The 25,951-nt window shown below is 32.7% G+C and overlaps 1 protein-coding gene across 1 annotated transcript; it reads left to right on the forward strand.

Annotated features, from left to right (window-relative positions):
• The first annotated feature begins 238 nt into the window (after window positions 1-238).
• LOC119839436 lies at window positions 239-2,195 on the forward strand. The gene is made up of 3 exons (XM_038365700.1): window positions 239-445; window positions 712-871; window positions 1,933-2,195. Exons 1-3 carry the CDS (start codon window positions 239-241, stop codon window positions 2,193-2,195), a joined length of 630 nt encoding a protein of 209 aa, XP_038221628.1.
• Window positions 2,196-25,951: the final 23,756 nt, after the last annotated feature.

The following is a 25,951-nucleotide window of genomic DNA, read 5'->3' on the forward strand; positions in this document are numbered from 1 at the left end:
ACCACAAAGTAAAAAAGATAAATATGACCAAGAGTATTCAGCGTTCACTTTCTACAAGCACCTATAGCAATATAGAATGTCACATTACAAACATATTGTTATTTTAGTGATACTTTTACAATTTCATGCAAATATTAATTGTGATAAAGGAAACAAAACTAATCCGAATGCTACGTCAGAGAGGAAAACTTATTCCACACTAAATAAAAGTGCCGACGAATATAAAATTACTTATAAAATGGCTAAATCTCGTGGAACAAAGACTACTGAATTCCGCGATGTTGGAGTGAGCACCGAGGATCAGAAGTTCTATGGTGCTTGCCCACATTTTAAAGAAAACAAGCTAAATATACACGATATGGTGGATGTGTGGCAAACTGTATATTATCAAGCAGCGGAGAAGGTGCCCTGTTTCAAAATTCTCATTCGTACACTGAGTACCATTGTAAGTACATAAAAGCTAAAAGTTTATTGACGATCATTTGTTTTAATGAGATAATATCAGGAATTAATAAATTCAAATGAAAATTTTATGTCCACTCCTCGTCTAGGCTTGCTTAATAAGGTAAGATAATCAATCAAAACTTTTGCAAAATGGGAAAAATTAAATTATTGAGATTAAACGAAGTTGCGTAGACCGGTCAGACAAATTCGTATACACATGCTTTTAATTTTTGGGTTTTTTTATTTTTATTAAAACGAACTTTTTAGGAGAGAAAGTTAAATGCGCAGAAATATGGATCATTTGAAAACAAAGTATTTTGGGATAATTGTACGCTGGAGATCAAATCGGATACAACTGCTATGAAACATTTCCTGCAAGAGACGTCTTTAGATCATGGGATTTTACTCAATGTGATCATAGAGTTTGGTAAGTTTTCTTTACAGTTCGCCAATTTAGATGATGTAAATATAAAAATATGTGATTGTCTAGTTGTTGAGTAAAATCAAAGGCTTTTCATTGTACATTCGTGGATGAAATATCCCTAAATATTTCTCTAGTCATTTTTCACGACCACTAAAACTTGCCAAGATTGTGACAAAGAAAGTCAAAATTCACAAAGCCCAGATAGTCGTAAATTTCCTACACTCGACGTTTCATAACTCAGCGAAATTATGCCCCAAATTTTCCACTTCGGACGCATTTGTTGCAGTTTCTTTAAAGCGAATTCGAGAAAGCATCTGAAAAATGAGATGGTGTCTCCTGGATGTACTCTCAAATGCAAATAAGCTGGGTGTCAACGTTTAGGAGTTAAAGTTTACCAACATTTTTAGTAAAAAGGATATTGTAAAATAAAAACTTCTGTTATTTTCAAACTTCAAAGCCATAAAATACGTAGAATAAGTAGAAGTTATGTGGTATAGTGTTAATTTGAGATTGTTAGTGTAGGTTTCAATTATGAATCTATAATAATGGTATTGATATATACCATTAGGTATATATCAATATATTATATAGTATTACTAGCTGCACCCGGCAAACGCTGTTCTGCCTTACCTTTATCATTTAGGAGTATGAAAAATAGATGTTGGCCGATTCTCATAGATACTGGATAAGCACAAAAAATTTCATTAAAATCGGTCAAGGCGTTTCGGAGGAGTATGGCAACGAAAACTGTGACACGAGAATTTTATATATTAGATATTATATAGTAGTATAACCAATCATAGTCTCCATTCAATCTGAACTAATATCTAAATACAAAATCGTGAATATGCAATTAAATGAGGTGTCATTTGATAGGTCTATAAAATCAAATAGCTATTAAAATATTTTCGAAATAGGTTTTTAGCCAAAATAAACAGTCGGCAATATATGACCGATCATATAAGCTTTAAAAGTACAAGATACCAAATATACTTTTATTATCAGTATTAATAAAGGAGTATGAGGATTCGTTCATTGCTTTCTATTTACACTTGTATTTATAGGAAACGCAACCAAACTGGTCAATGAAGGCCCAGACCAGTGGTTTGTTCAGAAGAACTTGCTGCTAATGAAAGACTGTAGCTCTGGTGATGTGGTCGTCTTCGCGAGGGTACCCTTCTTGCCAAGGAAGGACGTGATCATGGAGGGTTTAAAGCTAACCAGCGACAGTACGAGTGGCAAGTATACCTGTGTGGATCCAGCTTCCAGCTCCCGCGATAAAGATATGGAATTTGAGATTTTTAGTGATATGAATGAATTTTTTTGAAGATAATGTGCCCTATGCGATGGAGGATTAATGGTGCCCAGAAATTTAGTGATATAGAAAAAAAAATAACTGTGTGGTAAAAGCGTATTTTGAGAAACAATGAAGTGCCTAGATGACTCTATTTTCTCTACTATGTAATTAGAGATTTTGCTATGATTATTCATGTTCACAGATATATAATAATTACAATTATGATATTATATACAAAGTTATAATAGTAAACTCTCGCTTTTACAATAGAATTTTTGTCATATGATCTTAAATACCTAGTTTATATAAGGATAACAGGATAATAAGATAAATACATGAAATTATTGTATTGTCATCGATCCTTCGGTTACAAAGAATAAAAAATGAATTCTGTCCGTTGACAGTAGATCAAACTTGAGTCTTAAAGGAGTTGGTAACAAACAAACATGCAGGTGAAGCTAATAAGAGCGCGATAAGTTTCATCCATTTGTGGTAAACAAATGAAGGTATTGTGTACTTTTAATGAACATTGTTAAGTTTATTATCTACATAATATGAACAAAGTATAATGTGCCCAATTTTAATTCACAAATTCACAAAAACACAGTCTTTCCACAATAAAATAAACAAAAATGTTATCAAAGTATAATCACAACATGTATTCATTTCTTGTAATTAACAACCATTATTTTTATCCTACCCGTGGAAAAGGACTTCGCAATAAACAGGGATTTACCGGCCCTCTGTGAATCTACCATTATTTAGACTAAAAGCCCTCCAGGAGGGAATCCCGACGATAACTTTATATTTATGAACATAATAGGTGCTATCCCTGACGTTTTTTCTCATTTCAATCCTTTCTTCACTTACATGATGGAAGAGAAGAGTTTTACTTCTTGTGAAATGAAATGGTTTTTAAAATATTAACGTAAATTATTAGTCTTTTTTCAAATTGTAATATTCCGTATCCCGTAGGAACATCGGGATAAAAGTTGCCTCTGTATTATTCCAGTTGTCCAGTTAACATAACAAATTTCATTGCAATGGGTTCAGTAGTTTTTGCGTGAGGGTAACAAACATACACATACACATAGACATCCTCATAAACTTTCGCATTTATAATATCAGTAGGATAGGATTTGGGCCAAATCTCGAAGGGTAAATGAGTCTTCGTTTAATCAACGCAAAGGGCTGTATGCAAAGTAGGTCAACGTGATCTAGTGCTGTTATCACTGCTGAGACCTTTTTGTATCGTAATTATGTTAAATGGGGCCTGGTGAATCTAATTGGTTGATAAATCTGAATTCGACCTAATTACTTGAAATTTAAGGTGCACTATAGCATAAAATATCTAGTAGTATTTTATAATTATGTAAAATTCTGCGGATAAATTTTTTGGAAGGTCGTAATTAAATATTATACCAGTATATAAAATTTATTGTCTGCTGAAGAAGAGTTTAAAACTCGAACTTTGGTTGAACATTAGTTATTGGACATGCGCGTTGTAATTACAGTAATTCAGCATTTAAAGTTATAGGAAACTAGCAAACCCGGCGATCTCAGTTTTGCCACCAGATGGCTTCGTTATTCCCGCTTTTCTGATAAATTTTTTCCGCAATTTTCTTTTCTATAAACCTCACGGAGCCCGAAACCTTTCCAACCAATGCAAAACCATGGAAATCGGTTTGCGTTCTGGACTTATAGCGTCAGGATTCTTTCCTTACCCTATAACCCGACTTATTTTTAAACGTTGAAATAAATAATATTTTCCGACACGCTCTCTCTTCTTTTATACCAACACGCATCCGCTTTTATTTATTTAAATAAAAGCATATTTAATATACATCTATGAATAATGAACGTTTACGCATATAATCGCCTCAGTGCATCCTTTGAAGTATTTCATAGCCTTTGTGAGTCCCGTCGCAAATCTAATATCTCAGTTAATGGCAACTGGGATTATTTCTGCTTTGCACTTCTAGATTGGATATTAATTGTAGATTTATTGAGAATAATTGAGATATTAATTGAGAATTATATTGTTTCACGTTTCTATTGGATATTTGTGGAGCACCAGTATTCGCCCGGTTCATCCGAAGGAAGCGCAAATTTCTTTTCTTTAAATAATGAAAATATAAAAAAAATGCTTTATATTTTATAGTGTGCATAAATTTGAAAATTCAACTTTGCGTTCCAAACGGATATATTTTTTTTGTACTGGGTTTTCACGCGAGTAGGTAGCGTTATGTAAAATATGTTATTTTTTATTTCTTATCAAGTACATGTCACATTTCATTAAAGACGAGTTTATAATCTGTTTTTTATCTTTAATTAAAAATTTTGTATGGCATGGAATGTTACGTGAATTAATATGTCGTTAGAGATTACCTGCGTAGATCTAGCTGAACTATGATGCCTTAAAGTTTAAACTCTTGATGTACCTTCTAAATTTGATAAAATCAATAAAGAAATATAACCTAGGCGATGCTATTACTTTGTATTAAATTTGTATGGGTAAGCTATTCTTCAGTTGCTATTTTTTTTTTCTATAGTTCACCGATTACCCAGGAAGACAGGAGGGGGGAGGGGGGGGGATATCGAGTAACAAAAGCAAAAAAGTCTACTTTGAACCTGCTTCGTTTTTAAGATGTCGGAAAATCCATGACATACTCAGTCGAAAAGCCTTATTATCAATACTTTGGTATAGAGGGGTTCATGTGTAGGTACTGCAACATGTAAACGAAATGGATCTAAATTAGTCATACGAAATACTAAGACATGCAATGTTTGCGTCGCACGAGATTCGTAGTTTTTCACCAATTGTATATTTTTCAACTGACTTCAAAAAGAGGAGGTTGTTTACTTTTTACTGGTGAACCGATTTTAATGATATATACTGATATTTCTATATATACAGAAATCTGAAGAACGACATGTAGTCCCATTTAAATTTGGTCTAGCATTAACTATTTGAAGGCGTTTTAGTACTTTGCTATTATCTTATACTAGCGCTCCGCCCCGGGTTCGCCCGTTGTACATACATAGCCAATAGCCTTCCTCAAGAAATGGGCTATCTAACACTGAAATAATTTTTCAAATCGAACCAGTAGTTCCTAAGATCAATGCGTTCAAACAAACAAACAAACAAACTATTCAGTATAGATATACGCCACGTTCATCAAGATGCACTTAAATAATAGAGTTAAAGAGCTATTCTATTTTAGGTGTTCTCGTGATTAAAACAAAAATGGGTTACTATGTGCTGTAAAGTCATAAATTAAATGTCTTAAATTAATTAACATTACTTTAGTTTTACTCAAATTTACTTGTTCCAGACTAAATTTTTATTGAATATCATAATAACAATATGTATTCCGGGGTCGATTCATGGTAATCATCTTAATGCTTATGAACCACAATACAAATTGAACCATACGTCATAATTTAAAAGATTGTAATACTTCAATTATTTTAAAAGAGCATCTATAGAGTTTCTTGCTAGCTTAAATCGGTTCAGGAGTTCCTAAGCTTAACGCATCCAAACGATCCAACCATTATTTCCCAAGATACCACAGGTTTAATCACAAATTTAGCATACCATACATACCTATTATTTGATACCACAAAAAAGGTCCTTTAGAACCCGCATCGTACATATGTAGTTTAAACGGAGCTAATAACATTAGCCTTGTGCTGACGAAGGTCTAAAGCGATCGGAAAATATCCCATTCTACAAAGAGTCAGCTATCTGGAACCATTCCAGTGATTTACAGTCGTACACAATGCGAGTTATTTGGTAGAATATCTTCTTAATAATGAGGTCAAGACGTTTATGTCAACTTTATGTTATAAATATTATTCCAGGTGTAGTAAATAACGTTTTATTTGTTTAGCCTTTTATAAATGGAGAGCTGGGGGTTACAGTGGCGTCTTAAAACAGTACTAATTCCAGTGTGGGAAAAAGAGCTGTTGGCTTGTATAGCGCCATCACTTACCCCCACTGGAATAAATATGTCTTTAACATATCACGATAAAAAGGAATGAAATGATTCAGTAATCAGATCTTATAATATTAATTTCTTATCATATGTTGGTAGAGAGACTGATATATAAGATATATAAAAGCTTGGCGATTGATCTTTCTTGTCATTATCTGAATACCATTAAGATTGTAGACTATTTTAATTATCAACCGACGAGCCCAAAACGAAGGTGGTTTTTAATTTGCCTGAATTTTTTTTGTTCGGTTTTATTACTCGATAAGTTTGTGGATTTTTACTTATTGATAGGATTATTTTTGTTTTTGATAGGAAATCGTTCTCATTTGGTTTCAGTTTAGAATTTAAAGTGGCTGCTCCTTGGAGACGTTGGTCACCTTTTGTGTAGAAATTAATTATTTGTATAACATTAGATAAGAGATACGATTATTGTTTATGCATTCAAGCGTATATTCAATAATAGAACCAGTTAAGCATAAAACCATATAAATGCAAAACTTTTCAGTATCATAGAGGTAATGGAAATTGTAAATGATCCGATAAAATCAATCTTCAAATATGAATATTTTATATTTATTCAAATTGCGTCTCAAATTCGTACGTAGGCGAATTATCTAAGTATGCATATAAAATTAACTTTGTTACGATACTGAGAATAATATTAGGTTTCATTATGTTGAAAACTTGAGTATTTCTTTTCTATAGAAGCGTAAGATATGAGAGATGAGAATAAATGTAAAAGTGCTAGCTTTTAACCGCAGCTTCACCCGTATATTTTTATTACATATAGTCTTATTACATTTCCATGGTACAAACTCACGTCCCCTATTTTATTCTCTTGGTGATAGAATTTATCAAAACCCTTTCTTAACGGATGCCTACATCATAACATCTATCTGCATGTCAAATTTCAGCCCGATCCGTCCAGTGGTTTGGGCTGTCAGTCAGTCACCTTTAAGTTTTAAACATATGTAGATTAAACTAAATTTTCATAAACATATTATGCATTAGGTTAGAGGTACTTGTTTTTTTTTTGTCTTTCAAAACCAGATCTGTGTTTCGTTGACGGTATTTACTGAGATTATTGCCCTTTTTGGTATTGTTCATCATCATCATCATCATCAATATCATCAGCCCATATATGTTTCTACCTATAAGGGGTGGTGGGGCTTATTACTAACGTACAAATCTAATTTTCATTAATTTATTTACAATTTTTTTCGACATGTAAATGTGGTGTTCTTGAAATATTTTATGTCTTTCTTTCTAAATAGAAAATAAATAAATTAATATTTCAAAGCCTTCCATTTCCAATTAACCCTTGCATGATGTAAATAAAATAGCTTATCGGAGTGAAAGAATGTGTTTTCTGTAGATTTAAATCTAAACAACTGACGTAACAATAATGACATGAGTTATGCATTGTCACTATGCTATTATAATTCTCTGTTAAAGTCTGCACTTTATAACTGCATGTATCAATCACAGAGCATGTAATGCGGTTTGCAGCTAGATGTAATTTCAGCTAATTAGAGATATCCCTTCGGACGGGGAAGTTTTAATCACGTCCATTTGCGGCCAGAGGCCTTATGGGTTTTATTATATCCTTCATTTGATTTAATTCATTTAATAATTCACACCTTAACCTAACTAATACTTCAGTATCATTGCTGCAGTTTTTGGTTAAAGATTTTTAACATTATATTAGTGGGTTTAATTTAAGGAAGGAAACGTAATATCTGCGACTGCGCTCATATAAGCGTTAAACGAATTACGTATTATAAAATTTAAGCAAGGAATTCCTGAATTACATCGTCGTTGATATTACAAAGTATATATGTACAAAGGGAGCTGTAATTATACTAGTTATGTTCAGCTGCCGTGAAACTGTAGCGGAGCGAGACGCATCGCTAATTCATAGTTTTAACCACGCTGTATTATCCTCACAATTTCTCACGACGTTCATCTTGCTACACTCATTAGCTCGCTTGTAACTGCATCCTAATTATACAATCTGTAGCCTAGAGCTTATTTCGGCTGGAACGTGCATCACCAGGAATGCATAATGCAGTGTATCGTATCGCAAGAGATTGTTTTTATGTCTTTATATAGTATGTATGTTTAGATATACGTTTGTTTTATAAAGAACTAGTAGATATACAAACATGTTTTTACATTACTTTTAAACAAATTTCGGTCAAATAAATTTATTAGTTATTGCAATGTAAATATAGTCTACTTACAAAAATACAAAGTCGGGTATCACAATAATTACTAGGAGCTTTGCGCCTAACCTCCAAGTGTAAAGCAGACACGATGTCTAGGTGCCCTTGCTATATCTACTGTTATCTATGATCTAAGAGCTTGTACTCTACGAGCAAACTCCGCAGAAATTTATCTTTACAAGCTGCGAAGAAACTTCAGTTTGATACATTTCTGTTTCGAGTTCAGAAACATGATTATTTAATTCAAGGCAAATTTAAATGTAAATGCTTGAATTTTACAAGGAATGATTTTAAAGAGCATTTTTTTTTTCTCTGATGTTTCCAAGGTTTTATAGCGAAAACGTTTTTTTAAGATTTGTGTAAATGAATAAATGTAGTTTTTAAATTGAAAAATTTGTGAGGTCGTAAATTATTTAATGCATTCAGCTAGTTAATTGACTCTTAAGACATAGTCTCCAACAGTTAATAAGGTCAGGATCATTATAAACATTAACTTATATCATAATGAAGAAATCGTTCTCTTGTGTGGTACGGGACAAGTGCATTGGAGCATGTGTTTTACAGATAGATTTTCTTCACGGACAAGTACGTGATCAGCGTTCTGTATCCTGCCAGAATGAGGCATTTTTTCCTTGATAGTCCTTACTGGGAGTCGAACTCAGGGCCCCCGGTTCTAGACTCATGCGGTAACCATGTAGTGGTCAAGGTGGAAACATATAATATATTAGAATAATAATAAACAACAATTAACATTTACGAGCTACATAGTATTCTGTTTAATATGCACATATAAAACAGAAAATTTAAAATTAAATGAAACTAAAAACAAACAAAAAATATTTACTATTAAAACAAAGCAAACACTGTAAGGGAACCGGCGTGTCCGAGAATCAACAGTTCGAAGACATGTGACACAACTTCTGTGTACTATTATTATAAATGCGAAAGTTTGTGAGGATGTATGTGTTTGTTACTCATTTACGCAAAAACTACTAAACCGATTGCAATGAAATTTGGTACGTAGGAAGCTGGACAACTGGAATAACATATACAACAATAAAAAGTTTTAAAAAAACCTGCCTCTAAGGAAAAACTCTAAAATCCAACCTCAAATCAATGTATAAAATCTGGAAACTGTTTTTAAAAATTGATAAATGCATTTTTACCTGCATTTTTAAATCTCCTCAATCTAATACTAAAATCAATACATATTGAAAGTTTCCTTCAAAACTTTTCCCATTTTCTCCACGCTAAAATTCATCAAACTATCTGGCAAGTTTAACAACTTTTAAAATACTTCAAGTCTTTAAACCTAGGTGTTAAATCAGGTGTTTAAATAAATACTACATATGCAGGTACAATTCTATTTACCTATTATAGTATTCTGTCATATGTGCTTTAGGGGGATCATCATCATCCCATATATGTTCCCACTGCTGGGAAACAGGCCTCCTATGAGGGTTCAGGCCATAATCCACCACGCTGGCCAAGTGCGTGCTGGCAGATGTCACAGGTCGTCGAACTTTTGATTCTTGGACATGCCGGTTTCCTCACTATGTTTTCTTCCACAGTTTTAAGCAGTGGTGATGTTATCCACATATGTAGATAAATTGAAAAATCAATTTATTTCCTGCACGCTTTAGTTTACCTTGGATTTATAATCTATCATTTTAATTGACAATTTAGTTTAATATTATATCAAATACATACTATATTACATTATCCAATAAAATTGACTCATATGATCCCAGTTTAATAGTTTTAATAAGTTTAGGTATAATAAAATAGTAAAGAGTAAATAGTGGAATAAAAATATAATAGTTAAAGGATATTCTAAATAATTTTGTACATCATATTGTGTATGATTAACAGATAATACAATCGGTATTATTATTTTATCGCCTACTAGACCATACAGGTTTAATGAAAAAGTCATTTTATCTATGTATTTCTTTGCTTATTACAAAATTAATTTAAAAATATATCCGTTTGAGAGAAACTAGACACGGTTTTAAAACATTTATATTAAATTTTTTGTTTGGTGAATCGAAACGAAATGGGGTAGTCAAAATGTAAAAATGTGAAAACGTTTAATGGAGTACAGAGCAGGTGCATTTTATATCTAATCAACTTTTATCTTACTTTTGTTATTTTAGTGTTAAAAAAAGTGATTTAATCGTTACCCAATCGTATTTCCCTATTGGGAGAAACTCAGATATAATCAAAAAGCACTTGTGGGCTCATTAACTATCAATTAATGTTCGTCTATTATTAATTCAGTTTTTTTGCTTTACGAATAAAATGAAAGCGGTATACACGTTATTTTAATCAATGTTTTATATTTTGAGTTTACGCACTACATATTGATTTAAATAATTAAGGCTAAGACTCCTTTTTTATTTTGTAAAATAGGGTTTGTTAAAAGATATTCTTATAAAATTACAAATTACACTTGTACTTTTGCTGTGCCATTGGTAATAAATCAAAAAATTCACCAATAAATCAAAACATTTACCAATAAATACTCACTGTTCAATGCATTTGCAATGCATATTTGATCTTAACAAAACACGACTTATTTAAAAGCAAAATATAATACATACGCTTACCATTTTCTTTTCCAAAATATTCTAGATTAAGAAAATCCACGTGAGAAATCCCAGCTTCTGGCAAGAACAATGAAATTCGGTTTAGCGATAGATTGATCTGATAACGTGATTTATTTCACGGTTTTATTCCCACCTCGCGTTAAGACCATGTTCTCTTATGACCTGAGTTCTATGATAAGTTAATTTGAGTTTCAATGTTCTTTTATACTGCAGAATTAGTACAAAGTATAGGTTTAACTCCAGCGTATTTGTATCTCAAGGCAGAAATAATATTAAAAGCATCTTGCACAAGAGTAAGTGATATAAATATATGATATCATTTTTGATAATTAAATAAATATGAATCAAATTATCAGCATTAGATAACATTAAAATGAAATATAATAAAAGAATTATCAAAATCGGTTCGAAGTCGAATTTTTCTAATAGTCATAGATAAAATATACAGTCGAATTGACAACCTCCTCCTTTAATGAAGTCGGTAAAAATATGATAAGTATTACTATACATATATATATATATATATATATATATATATATAGTGTTGTATAGTGACTCTTGAGTACATGACGTTTATATAAAATATACGTAGGTCGTAAAGTATTAAAGTACCATAACCTCTTATGGCGTGTGGGGTAGGTGGCCTGTTTGCAACACGTGTTTCTGTAGTCGATCTTCTTTACGAACTGTAAACGAAACACTGGGAACGGCTGTATAAAACTCTAGGACCATGTACATAGACATATCACTGTTTATTAAGAATCTTAATAATCTGAAAAACAACTGTATAGTTGTTCAACGATTTTACAGAATAATCGGCGGCAAGGAAGGAGGAACGAGCCCGAGCTATATGTAACACTATATTGTTAGCAATTCGGGACTATTCAGGGACTATCGCTCATATTGTTTTAATGTATAATATTATGAAATGTGCATAATTGATAAAGTAAAAATTGTCCGACATTGTCCAGACGTTTTCGGCTTACTACGAGATCAAAGGCGTTACATGCTTCTATTTATACTGTGGTAATAATCACATTTGAATTTATAAAATTTGAATACTATCCAAACAGCAATGTTTCGCGGCTTTCTGTTACTATCTATAAACTTTATGTAAATAAAGGGTCCCATAGAGAATTATTCAAAGGTACTCAGTGTCATAAAATAGTACCATTCGACCACTGGCTCATTCTTTATTCAGAGCATCGTGGACGTTTGAGGCTGGACGGTCTACATCTGCCCATAGTTTGCTTAGTTTCACGTATTGTATTGCGAACGTTATTTTGTGCCACATGAATCGTTTTATTTTCTTCTGAATTGAAAGATTATTTTTCAAACATATGTTTGAAGAAAAGGAAGTTTGTAAAATTCTTATGCCTGAAATACTTGAAAGTGTGTTTTGATTTGGATATATATAGAAATTTAAAAATTGTCTTAATTAAGAGGCAGACATGTCTGACCATTTCAGCCTTTTCAACATATAAAGCGTATATGACTCCGAGATAACATAGACATTTAACGGTAAAGAATTACCACGTTAAATCAAACAAACTTTTCTTATAAGTATTACTCGAATAATTGCTCCAATCGAAACGCTATTGAAAAACCACTAAACCCAAAAGTCTTTAATAAAGCCATATAAAAGTCACTTAAAACAAAAGAGAGACAGCTAAAGTCAGTAGTGTCTTTTTGTCCACGATGTCCTTCAAAACACACACCTTAAGGCATCACAAACAGACTGTCATGTCTCTCCGACAACAACTTACGCTTACGTAAATTTTTAACAGCACCCTTTGAGCGGGCACTCTGCACCAACTGACGCAATCTCGGCTAAGTGTAATTGTACTAGAGATTTAAGGCTACAACTAACAGTGCGTGACAGTCGATGCTATGAACGTTTATGGTAGAAATTGTTGCTATTACGGGAGGCTTGATTGAAGGCAAATACGCAGTAATGTATACAGAAAATGAATTAGTGGAAATGTAGAGATATAAAAAATAACAGCACGTCATACTGTGCTAACAATCTGAATGCTAGTTTTAGAATGTTTTTGTCGGAAGTGTTATTACTAAAAGTATTATATATGCTGCTGATATTATCTGGAGCTGATGGTTGTTGACATAATAACGTATATTTCATTGGTATGTATGGTTATATATGTAAAATTTTTTTCTTGATTATTTTTCTAATCTAATTACCTCACCGGTTGCCTGGAAGAGATCACTAATAATGATAATAATTTGATGATTCCGTCAAATACAGTATACCTACCTTATAAATACATAGAAATAAATAAATTCTTATTAGTATTATGACGCTGGAAATTCCTAAAAACTGTATTAATTGACCACTTTTCGTGACGGACAGACTTGGATCGATTTAAGATTAATGATTATTTGAAAAAAACTTAGCAGCTCCCTTCCTAAAAACAAAGTTTCCTCGTTAGGAAAAAATGCAATTCATTGATGACATTTAGATTCAGTTTATTTAGTTTTTGTAATCCACTGTTTTATAATTATAGTATAATTAAAACTAAATTAGTTTAACAATATGTATACTTGAGAATTATAAGAAATACGTCAATGATTCATTATCCGCCTCATCGTACCCCTGTGAACCTTTGACTAGGTGGCCGAAACCGCTAACATAAAGTTAGTATATATAATTGTATATTTAAATTTACACTTTGTAAAATCTGAAAAAATAGTCCTACTTAGAAAGCGCTTCTTTAAATAAAACAGCCTATGTTCTCGATGTTTCTTACACTACCTAACCTTAAATTATCTACTATATAAAAATGAGTCGGGTTTTCCTTCCTGACGCTATAACTCCAGATAGCACGAACTGATTTCCACGGTTTTGCATTCGTTGGAAAGGTCTCGGGCTCCGTGAGGTTTATAGCAAAGAAAATTCAGGAAAAATTTTAACAGAAAAGCGGGAAAAACGAAGCCATCTGGTGGCGAAACGGAGTTCGCCGGGTTTGCTAGTTATGTATAAATTAGCTAAAATCATAACATCCTTTTAGTTTCATCGTATTCAGGTTAAAATTACACGCCACGTAGTATAAAATGCGATGCAGCTTTAAAATATGAACCCAGTGTAATTTAATTTGGAAACAGCAGGAATTGAAACTTTCTATACAAAATATGAGAGCGTAATTGAATTGCAGCCGGAAGCTTAAAGATAGGTCGTGAATGCTGAAATATATAATCTTGTAGTTGAGGGATTTCTTGCTCGCTGTTAATCTCTTTGCTTTTCTATATTTACATTTAACCTTTTCAATTTTGCCCGAGTAGAGACTATTTCACTCTCTTATTTGATTTTGTATTTTGCCGGCTTTTATTAAATCCTGTTAGTGTATTCTTGTAATGTGTGTAGGTTTAGTCGATACTAATATTTATAAGCGAAAATAATTCTGTCTGTCTGTGTCTCCTTCACGCTTCACCGCAGAACCAATTTAAATGAAATTTTGTACAGAAATAGTTTGAGACCCGAGACATGACATAGGATAGTTTTTATCCCAGGAATACAACTATGCAGCAAAAACCTTGAAAAATATTTTTTTTTACTACACAGGCGAAGCCGAGGGTATAAAGCTAGTATAATATATCTCTATTATACACATAACAATGCAGGCACTCGCTTGTCACCAATAAATCCATAACCATTACACGGTTAATTGAATATGGCAATAACGGAACAAAACCTGACATGATCGATTTCAATATGTCGATCGTACATACACAATGGACCCTTAACAATAGCTCTGTTCACAAGCTGGGGGAGACCATTTAATTTGGTTATATTTTGTACATATTTCTTTAGAAATACAATTCATATAAATTGAAAGTTATTCAAGGTTCTAGAAGTAAAGTTTGATTTGAAATCTTTAAATATATTTGAAGTAAAATGCTGCTACCGAGAACTATAATAAGATACGGTTGCAGTCATCTAAGAACTTCCGCCCGTTGCCTTTCATTTAGCGATTAATTACACTGGTCTGCAATGAAATCCTCCTTTAAATAAAAACAACAATCTTATTACCAGTTCAACATGAACCTAGATTTACTTTTCGCTCTGTTTCCAACCGATTTCAAAAAAGTGTAGGTGGGAGTGGTTTCATAATAAATAAAAAATACGACTACATTTTTTTTGGTTTGTAACCTGAGAACTTTAGTCTAGAACTTATTTTGACGATTCTTTTTTTATTCAAAGCTGTTGCCTTTCATGCGTTCCCATTTTGATCCATTGCTGAAAATTTAAAGGAGGTTTAGATTTTTCTTAATCGGGTTGAAAATATATTCATTGCATAATTGACTTCTTAACTATAGAGTACTGTTCTAATGAATATTGCAAAATGCACAGACACATAATACAGGACAAAAGCTTTATCAAGATCCACTGGGGTTTAAGGACGGTCTTTGTACCAGCTTATAATTAATGCTGTGTGCACAGATTAGTCCCACTAAAGATGAGTTTTGCAAGCCAAGTATTTAATCAGGCAGATGAAATACTTAAATAAAGGTCCAAGGTAAGATGACTATTCCATACTTACTTAGAAAGAAAGAAAGTTCGTTTATTATGACACACTAGCTGTCCCCCGCGGTTTCACCCGCGTAAGTCCGTATCCCGTACGAATAGCGGGATAAAAAGTTGCCTATATGTTATTCCAGTTGTTCAGCTATCTACGTACAAAATTTCATTGCAATCGGTTCAGTAGTTTTTGCGTGAAAGAGCAACAAACGCACACACATCCTTACAAACTTTCGCATTTATAATATTAGTAGGATATACAAAGAGACAGACAATGGTCACTTATTTAGATACTTAAAATACATATGTGCTTTAATGAGGCCTGCCACACAGAGTAATAACACTAATTTTCAAAGCATGCCTTATATTGACTCAATAAAATGTATTTAGAAATGAAAGACTTTTTAACGCGATTTATTCATTATATTATTAACCCGACGTTCTAAGTCTTCCCGTGACCACGCTCGCTGTAAAGTGTTCGAAACGTCGGGTTAATAATATAATGCATAAATCGCGTTTAAAATCCAATAAAAAGTATTTAATTTCTAAATGTATAATACTCGCGTATATCGCGTATATATATATATACATATCAAACACATTAAAATACTAAAATGCTTTTAGATGACATTATTAGGATCGGTTGGTTTCACTTGTAATAATTTACATTTCTTAATAAACAAAGGACATTAACTTCATAATATTAGCCTCCATCATTCCCAAAGAGATTAGTAGAAATATCTTTTGACAACTATCGTACACAATTAATTATGTAAGTATATATTAGGGTATGTGTCTAAAAGGTTATCTCATTAAATTTGAACAAACGTCAGATAAATTAGCACGCGGCATTTAATCTTACCCTTGAGAGATCAATATATATATTTGCAGTCGTCACAGTTAATTACGATGTAACTAAAGCTTATTGTTACCATAATGAATAAACATATAAACGCCAGGTTCATTACTTCCATATTTGAAACTTTTTCTAGTATTTTATTCATTACAAATAAATGAATAAAATAAACTATTTGTAAATGTATCTCACATAAGTGAAATATAATTGTTTATTTTACATAACAATTTTATATATATTTACTTAGTCTAGATATTGTTTTAGAACAAATAGCAATTGAAGCAACGCAGTCTTTCTCCTTTGAAAGATAAATACAAGAAAAAGAAAGATAAATACAGATACAGATTCTCTGTAAATAAAGCTGAAAATGTTCAGGTTTATTGAAAAATATCTTCCATCCTTTTGTCTTTATCTTATTTTTCGTTTTTCAACCGACGTCCCCAAAACAAAGAAGTTTCGCAATTAGACTGAATTTTTTTGGTTTTGTTACTTTGTAACTCCATGTTTCGACCAATTGACGTGATTCTTTTTGTGTTTTATAGAAAACTAGCTGCGCCCCGCGGTTTCACCCGCGTAAGTCCATATCCCGTAGGAATATAGGGACAAAAAATTGCCTATATGTTTTTCTAGTTGTTCATCTATCTACGTACCAAATTTCGTTGGAAACGATTCAGTAGTTTTTGCGTAAAAGGGCAACAAACACATACACATCCTTACAAACTTTCGCATTTATAATATTAGTAGGATTGTTGTCGTTTGGCCCCATCAGAGATCCTCCACAGAGCCGTTGGCGAGCTTTTTGTAGAAAAATATATGGTAATTAGCAAAAAACGAGGTATTGTTGTAAGCTGTTTTAAAGGGAAGGTATAATTTATTCGCATTATATGAATATACTCCATGAATCGCATGGAGTTTAAGATTATCGAATCTTAATGCAGCTTTCACCGCAAAAGTACACTGATACTTTTTTTTATTTTTTTTATTGTGTGATAGGGAAGCGCTTGACTACCATCTCGCCCGGTGGTAAGCGTAGATGTAGCCTAAGATGGAGCGCGCTTCCCTAAAAGGTACCTGTTCACTCTACTTTTGAAGATCCCCAGATTATATCCATCAGGGAACACAGACTCAGGAAGCATGTTCCAGTCCCTTGCGGTTCGAATAAAAAATGTAGAGTCGAACCGCTTAAAAATACTCCAATATTTCGGCGTAAAACTAAGCTACAGCAGGGTCTTATTAAAAGTAACTCTTGTTACAATAGGTTCGTACACCGGCATGGCGTATTACGGCCATAAAACTTCCTCCTTGTTGTATTGTTCTGTTTATTGCGCGAATTTGAAGACTTCTCTATAACTTATAATATATTATACAATAAATATACTAACTTATAATATATTTATTGTATAAATATATTATAAGTTACGCTAAGATCTGCACATGTGGATAATATCACCATTGTTTGAAACTGAGGAAACCCAAGTGTCCGAGAATTGAAAATTCGACGACATGTGTCATCTGACAATCCGCACTTGACCAGCGTGGTGGAATATGGCCTAAACCCTCATAGGAGACCTGTATCACAGCAGAGGAAACATACTCGTGTATGAGCTAATAATGATGACAGTCGATTTTTTATTACAAGTATATACTTGGTAAAAAAAAAATATTATTCAAACATGCATTTTAAGGTTTCACGTTAAAATTAAATCATAACGTCATGGTAGCCTTGGACCATTAAAATTTACGTCCCAAAGTATCAAATAGGTTATGGGGGACTAGTTATCAGCAAGTGGTGAATCAGGCCATTAGAATTGTAGTTTTTTATTAATAAAAGTAAATGAGCGTTTTCTTTATAGTTTGGAGTCACTTAAAAGATAAATCGCATCATTTATGGAATGCAAGTGGCACGGTAATCATTATTAAAACATGCAAAACTATGGCATACTTAATAAATGTAGTTTGGTGGGAGGATAACAGTTTTAAGTACCTTTATTTATATATTATTTCGTTAAAGAAGGAATAAGACAAGCAATACTTTATATGGTACATATCTATCTTAACTTTAAACTTCGGAATTTCTCGATAAAAACGATATAGTTGTTCAGCAAATCTTGATGTGATTGCGCAAAGTCAAACAAAAAAAAATACCAAAGCATTTAACTTCACGTAACGCAAACAATCTTCTATTTATAAAGAAATAGAAAAATACGCACGACGTTTTTCTATTTCGCTTTTTCGTACATTTATGGTGCGATAACACATCTCCGGGTTAAGTGAAAACTGAAAGGAGAAGATTTAGATTCATCGAATGTTCTGGAATATCGATGACATGAGTATTGTCTGTGTTGTATTTAGAATTGATCCTTAGATGCGTTGATTTAGAGTTAATTTTTAAATGAATATCTACTGAACCCAGGGTGCTCATTAAATAATGTAATAAGATTAGTAAGATCATTTAAAAGCGCTCTTGAATGAGCTTTAAATTTCAAAGCCACGTAAATGTTATATAAGTTTAGATACCATAAAAAATAACACGAAATTAAAAAAAAATGCTATGTATCCACTTTTCATTCCATATACCACTTCTTACATTACAGCAACAATAACAAGTTACAACTGTTTTCTTGTGTTTGATTTTACGCGAGTATTATACATTTAGAAATTAAAAACTGTGTAATGGATTTTAAATGCGATTTATTCATTATATTATTAACCCGACGTTTTACAGCGAGCGTGACGGGGAGATATAACATCTCAGTCTCCGTTTAAATTCGTTAAAAAGTTTTTAATTTCTAAAAGTTACAAGTGTTGTACAACTGAAAATTAATTGCCCCTCAGATATTAAAAAAACAATATAAATCCACTTCTCATTAAATAACGAAATTATATTCATTATATGGTAACACTCAAACAGTACGCTACATTTACGTTGACTTGCTTGTGTTTTATTTCAAATTGTAATGTTAATGTGAAATTTAATATGACGCTATAATTAGTGGGCAATTAGCTATTTTGTTTGCGATATAATGCTGTACTAATTAATTAATATAATTTTGGTGAGTTGACGATAACATTGTTTAAACAAGTCTTTCCTTCGACTGTATTTAAGTAGTGTAATTGAGACTGTATTTGTAAACTCTCGTAGACTAAAGCTACGAAACAGCCGGCCGTAGTTTCGTAGAATAGCTCTACGTGCGGGTGCTACGAAGGATGCTACGCACCAAATTGCCACTTGTTATGTAGAATAAAATTTAGCTACTTTTCTCGCTATTTGATAAATTCTTGGTTTTGAAATACAATAATTACTAAACGCTTTAGCATGCTTTTAAAAACACATTCTATAAAAATAAAACATAAACTTGGTATGACTATCTATTTTAAATTATCTCAGTGCAACCGGTTGTATGGAAGAAATCGCTATTTAGCGATAAGACGCCATTTGTAATAATGTTTCCTAGGTTAAGTCTCAATTTGTAATTATTTCAAAACAATTAAGCATAAATAAATAAATAAATATGACTTAAATTGTCCAAATATTCTTGTATTCATAATTTTATTCATTTCATAATTATTTATATTTGTTGATAAACATAAAAGATAAACAGAAATAAAATATGGTTAATTTTCTAAATATTTTAATATTATAGACATTCCCAATATTAACTCTCTATGCTATAAAAGACGTATATTTGCAGAAAAAAACATATAAGTAGCAATGTTTTATCAGAACTATAGATTACGCCAAATAGCAACGTCCTTTTTAGCCCCGAGGGTATTACTGGACAAATTTCCAGCTTTGTGATGGAAAAAGTTGAGAGATTATAGTCAATAATGAATTGTTGCTTTTGTTTTTGTGATAACATTTTCAATATAAACTTTATAAGAAACTTATCGAAACTTTCTTTATAGACCTTGTTAACGATATGACGATGTGAAAATTTACATAAGCTTCACACGTGGTACATGACATCTATTTGTTTTTGTTTTGACGTGACAACGTCTTAAATTAGGTTGCGGCTCGGAGTCACTTATGAAAAAGTGTAACGCCCGGTAACGTTACGATGAGTCACCGAACTATGATCGGTCCGCCGCGCGCGCAGCACTAGAGAATTAGGCGCATTGAATCGGCGCGTGCTTGTCTCTGTCTCTGTCTTTTTAGTAAACAAATAATATTTTCTATAGTTAAAATTTGTGCAATTCTTATTTTCATTCAATTCCTTGTTCCTATTGTGCAATTTAATAATATTCATATCAATAAATATTCTACCGAGAAAAAAACGTTGTCACGTAAAATCTTCGCCCGTAAAACCGACTTTACAGGCAACCATTTTTTTTTTCTTTTTTGTGATAGTCACCAAATGAGCTGGTTGTTTGCCTGATGGCAAGCACGAGGAAATAGTGAGGATAAGGAAAATGATACAGGCCACCAGCTATGCTCACAGTACGAAACATCATTCACATGCTTTTTCACGCCGATCTTCTTAGAGGGTGTGGTACCTTCCTCGGTGCAAGCTGGTCCAATTTGTATTGAAGCGTGCTCTACTACTACTATTTAATTTAAAAATAATATGTTTAGTTAAAAAAAAACTTAAAAGACACACTTCAACGATAGAATCGACTAAATTGTCTGACTAACATAAGACACAGAGTATACGTAAGCAAAGAAATTATTTAATCCTGGCGACTCTATTCATTCTCTATTCAGACTCTATTCAATAATAAGTGTACAAAGTTAAGATTTAATCTGTCCATTTGAAGTGGGTAATAATCGAGTCTAAAGGAGTCGGTTACATAGAAAGAATATAAATTAGTAAACGTAATAAAAGCGTATTATTACAAAAATAGTATAGATAAAAAAACGTCCAGGAAATCAGAAAAGAACCGCATTTACTTGTAGACATATTAGATACATGCTATTAAGTACTATTTATATATAGAAATGTACACGATATTACCTCTTTGGAGCTGGTTAATCGCTACAGAGTATAAATCTGCTAGACAGGAAAGTTGGGATGTCTTTATTAGCGTGCCTAAAACCTCACATATAAATACTGATATGAATGAACTTAATCCGTATTGTAACAATATATTTTTATGAACGAGGTGTATCTTTATATCTATACCATGAAAATAGAAATTAATTTTTGTTTGCATGTTTGTACTAAAAGAAAATGCAAAATTGTTTAACCTGTTTTGGGAATTCATTCACTAACAGAAATCTTGATAATCGCTCATTGGTATACATTTTTATGGTTATAATATCAGCTCAAACTATTTGATATTTTGTAATTTATGTTATACTCTTAACTAAACTTGTAAATTAAGATTTTTGTAGTGGTATAAATAAAAAATTCCAAGAAAAACATTAAATATAATAGACCTCATGGAACGGACTTCTATCCTTCGCATTGGGTTCTTCCAATCATACATGGATGACGTAATATTTAACATAATCAACCAATTATAGTAGAATTAAAATAAATAAATCAAGCTAACATATTAGATTTATAATTGAAGTGTTTGCATCACACTTTAGACACAATTTCATCCCATACAAATGACACAAGCGGTGGCCGATTGCAATTCAGTGAGCATTGCAAATGTTGCCGCATTCACATAGCAACATATTTCCAGTTAAAACGTTTAGAAGCTAGGTCTTATATTAAATTCGGCCTGTTTTACCCGGAGGCGTCATATAATGAATGCACTCTCTTCGATAGGTGTATTTTGCGTATCTGTTAAGTCTACATCTCATGCAATCGTAAATCATGCTATAAATCTTAATTTTATCTTCAGAGTCGGCCGAGTATTGACATATAGCCAGCAGCTTTCAGCTCTGGTTGCTAAATCTTTTGTGTACATAAATTCTCTCCTACTAATATCATAAATGCGAAAGTTTGTGAGGATGGATATATGTTTATGTGTATGTATGTTTGTTACTCTTTCACGCAAAAACCACCACAATGTACCAATTGCAATGAAATTTAGAACGAAGATAGCTGGACAACTGGAATAACAAATAGGCAATTTTTTATTCCTACGGGATACAGACTTACACGGGTGAAACCCCGGGGCGTAGCTATTATTATTATATAGCAAATATTTGTAACCTACAATAAATTTTTATTGAGAAATAAATCATATGTCATCTATACCTATGTCCTCACTTCTCTTTACAGATATGTGATATATCGTTACGATATATCGTCTTACAAGGTTATACTTGAATATGATAACACAAAAATGTGTGTGTGTAAATGAAAACTTTTTTAAAAAGGTGAAGTATAGATAAAGGTAAAAGTAAGCCTATTTAGGGTTCTATATTCAAAAGGGGACTCTATTACTAAGTCTTCGCTGTCCGTCTGTCTGTTTGTACGTCCGGCGGATATCTCATAAACCCTTATAGTTAGACAGTTGTCATTTTCATACATGGTGGTGTCGATATAAAAATGATAGATAAGAAATTAAGGTAAAACGGTTAGCGCGGTCATAATTTGGTTGGGTAACCATTTTTTTCAGCTGCTCTTAAGGTTATTTCTATGGTATGTATACTCGTATATTTATTAATATTATTACAAACTTAACATGACTATATAAGTAAGAGACTATTTTCAACCAAATTAATTTTGGGCTTTAACCACCCCCCTTCATATATGAACTTTCAGATGTATAAAATGAGTAAAAAAGCAACCTACAAGTGATGGAATTGACATTAAAGTTAAGTATCTAATTGCTAATGTGAGTTGATCACTTGGTTCTACACTAGATGAACCGTAAAATATAATATTTGGAGAACAATACAAATGAAATACATATACATATACATCGTATCCAAAGGTTGCCTGACAGAGATCGCATATAAGCGATAAGGCTGCCTATTTAACCTCATAAATGTTTCATTCCTTTCTTGTTTTCTTCATCTTCGTTTGTTAATCTTCCTTATTTAGATGTGTTCAATAAAGTGTATTGCATTGTATTGTATACATTTTAATATTTTATTCTACTAGCGGTCCGCTCCGACTTCGCCCTTGGTACATATATTCTATAACCTTCCTTAATAAATGGGCTATATAACACTGAAAGAATTTTTCAAATCGGACCAAAAGTTCCTAAGATTAGTGCATTCAAACAAACAAACTCTTCACCTTTATAATATTAGTATAGATAACACTGAAACACAAATGTTACTAAGCAGATGTTACCGAACATCTGTTTCACTGATCGATAAATTTATTTGCGGGTGAAAAGGCTACGTTGTTGCGCCCCGGGGAGCGAGGCTGTGTTTTGGTTCAACTTCTGTTTATTTTTTAGTAAGTCAAGTGAAGCATAGTGCGGTTTTCTATTAAGTTTTATCACTTCACTAGCTGTACACCGCGGTTTCACCTGCGTAAGTTCGTATCCCGTAGGAATATCGGGTAAAAAAGTTGCCTATATGTTAATCCAGTTGTCCAGCTATCTATGTACCAAATTTCATTGCAATCGGTTCAGTAGTGAAAGAGTAACAAACACACACATCGTTACAAACTTTCGCATTTATTAGTATTTTTTTTTTGTGTCACAGTCGTCAATGGAGCTGGTGGGACGCCTGATGGTAAGCGCCACCACCGCCCATGAACATTTGTAGAGGCGTAAAGTCTATTAAAAACCTTACGCCTCTGCAAATGGATTGCCGACTTTAAATTGGGTAGGGATTAAGAAAGGATTGTCGAGAGGAATAAAGGAAAGGACTGGGAAGATAAAGGAAAAGGATATGGGCCTCCGGCTCCCCCACTCACCGAGCGAAACACAGCAGAATGCTATTTCACGCCGGTCTTCTGTGGGGGTGTGGTACTTCCCCGGTGCGAGCTGGCCCAATTCGTGCCGAAGCGTGCTCGACTACCACATACAAAGTGTAAGTGTAGTAGGATTCTAAAAACCACTCTTTATCTTAATATATATAAATTACGTGTCACATTGTTTGTCCGTGATAGACTCCTAAACTTCGCATCCAATTTTAATCAAATTTGCACACCGTGTGCTGTTTGATACAACTTAATAGTTTACATTATTTCAATTACGACAAATGACTACACAGGCGGAGCCTAGTAGTTTAAATAATACTATAGTGTTTTTGGTGCGATCACAATCAAATAGTTATTATGAAGAAATAACTAATCTGCCTTTTAATTTTTAGAACAAGACCATATTCAAATGTAGCGCATGGAAGGCATCAATCAGCTTTGAAATAAAAATCAATCTTGGTTTCAAAAAAATCCTTTCAAAATAGGCTTATTCTATTATATCAATCATCAATAAAAAAAGTGTTAATCGATCAAGCTGATAGCATAATTGGTAAAGTTATAAATAGTATTTTCTTGTGTTTGGTTTCACGCGAGTATTATACATTTAGAAATTAAAAACTTTTCAACGGATTTTAATCGCGATTTATTCATTATATTATTAACCCGACGTTTCGAACACTTTACAGCGAGCGTGGTCACGGGGAGGCTGTAAAGTGTTCGAAACGTCGGGTTAATAATATAATGAATAAATCGCGTTTAAAATCCGTTGAAAAGTTTTTAATTTCTAAAAGTTATAAATATCAAAATGACTAAGCGAAGAGGGAGCGCCTAGAGTTGACCATCTTCCAAAAAAAAAATGCAAGCATTATTTGCTTTGCAATGCATTCAGCCTTCAGGAAATTCGTTAACTGAAACTGATGTATGTGTCTATGTTTTATTCATTTGCGTTCTACTAGAGGACGTGGAACCTTAACGTCTTTAACATACAGTTAGTTTACATTAAAGTTACCTTTGAAATGCACGTGGGCGACACGTGCGCTTCTATCGTATTTTTCTTCGACGTTCGGTGATTGATCTTTGATTGATATTTGATCGATCTACCATCTGTGGTGTTCTCTACCATTTTGAAATTGGGCCCTTAAAATAAGGATATTTAACTTTAAAAGGCCAGAAAACACATATAACACCACCAGAGATTTTATGGTGATCACTTAATTTCAGCTGGCCTCTTTACTGGTTCTACATTAAAACGTGGGAAATATTTGTTAATAATTATCTTTTTTCCGATTCTAACTAGAACCATGTCATGGAATGGTTTAGAATAGATAAGAATCGGAAAGAATAAAATAGGAGAAATTTTCGTACAGTGGTTCATGAGACAAGACAAGATATTATGGTAGTCATCACTATCCAAGGTAAATGCCTAGATCTTAAAATAAATAGGTGAGGCATATTTCCCTACGGCGTGAGAGGATAATATAAGCCAGAAATAATCAGTGTCAACATTTTTCGCATAAATTTATTACTCAATTTGTAGGAAAAATTGTGGCCAAGAAAGGAATTTCCTTGGCTAATCGGATCTGAGTTTGAAGCCTTGTGTTAGTGTTTATAAGGGTGAAATTTGAAAAGCATTATACAAAGATGTGTCGACGTTTTGAGGCCTGAGGAAAAATTTACCAATCATGCACGCTTCACTCGCCCTAGCGCTATCGACATTGTATCAAAATTGTTATGAAGAATTTTCTGGACCTTTGTAGATTGGGGTACACGTAGATTGGAAAGATTA

Source organism: Zerene cesonia, chromosome 3 (assembly GCF_012273895.1).
Source record: "Zerene cesonia ecotype Mississippi chromosome 3, Zerene_cesonia_1.1, whole genome shotgun sequence".
Taxonomy (NCBI): Eukaryota; Metazoa; Arthropoda; class Insecta; order Lepidoptera; family Pieridae; genus Zerene; species Zerene cesonia.

Excerpts from the sequence above, each read along its gene's own strand:
- LOC119839436 (XM_038365700.1), top strand. The coding sequence starts at position 239 with ATGGCTAAATCTCGTGGAACAAAGACTACTGAATTCCGCGATGTTGGA. Across the intron at positions 446-711 it reads TTCGTACACTGAGTACCATT|GAGAGAAAGTTAAATGCGCA; the intron begins GTAAGTACATAA and ends CGAACTTTTTAG. Across the intron at positions 872-1,932 it reads CAATGTGATCATAGAGTTTG|GAAACGCAACCAAACTGGTC; the intron begins GTAAGTTTTCTT and ends TTGTATTTATAG.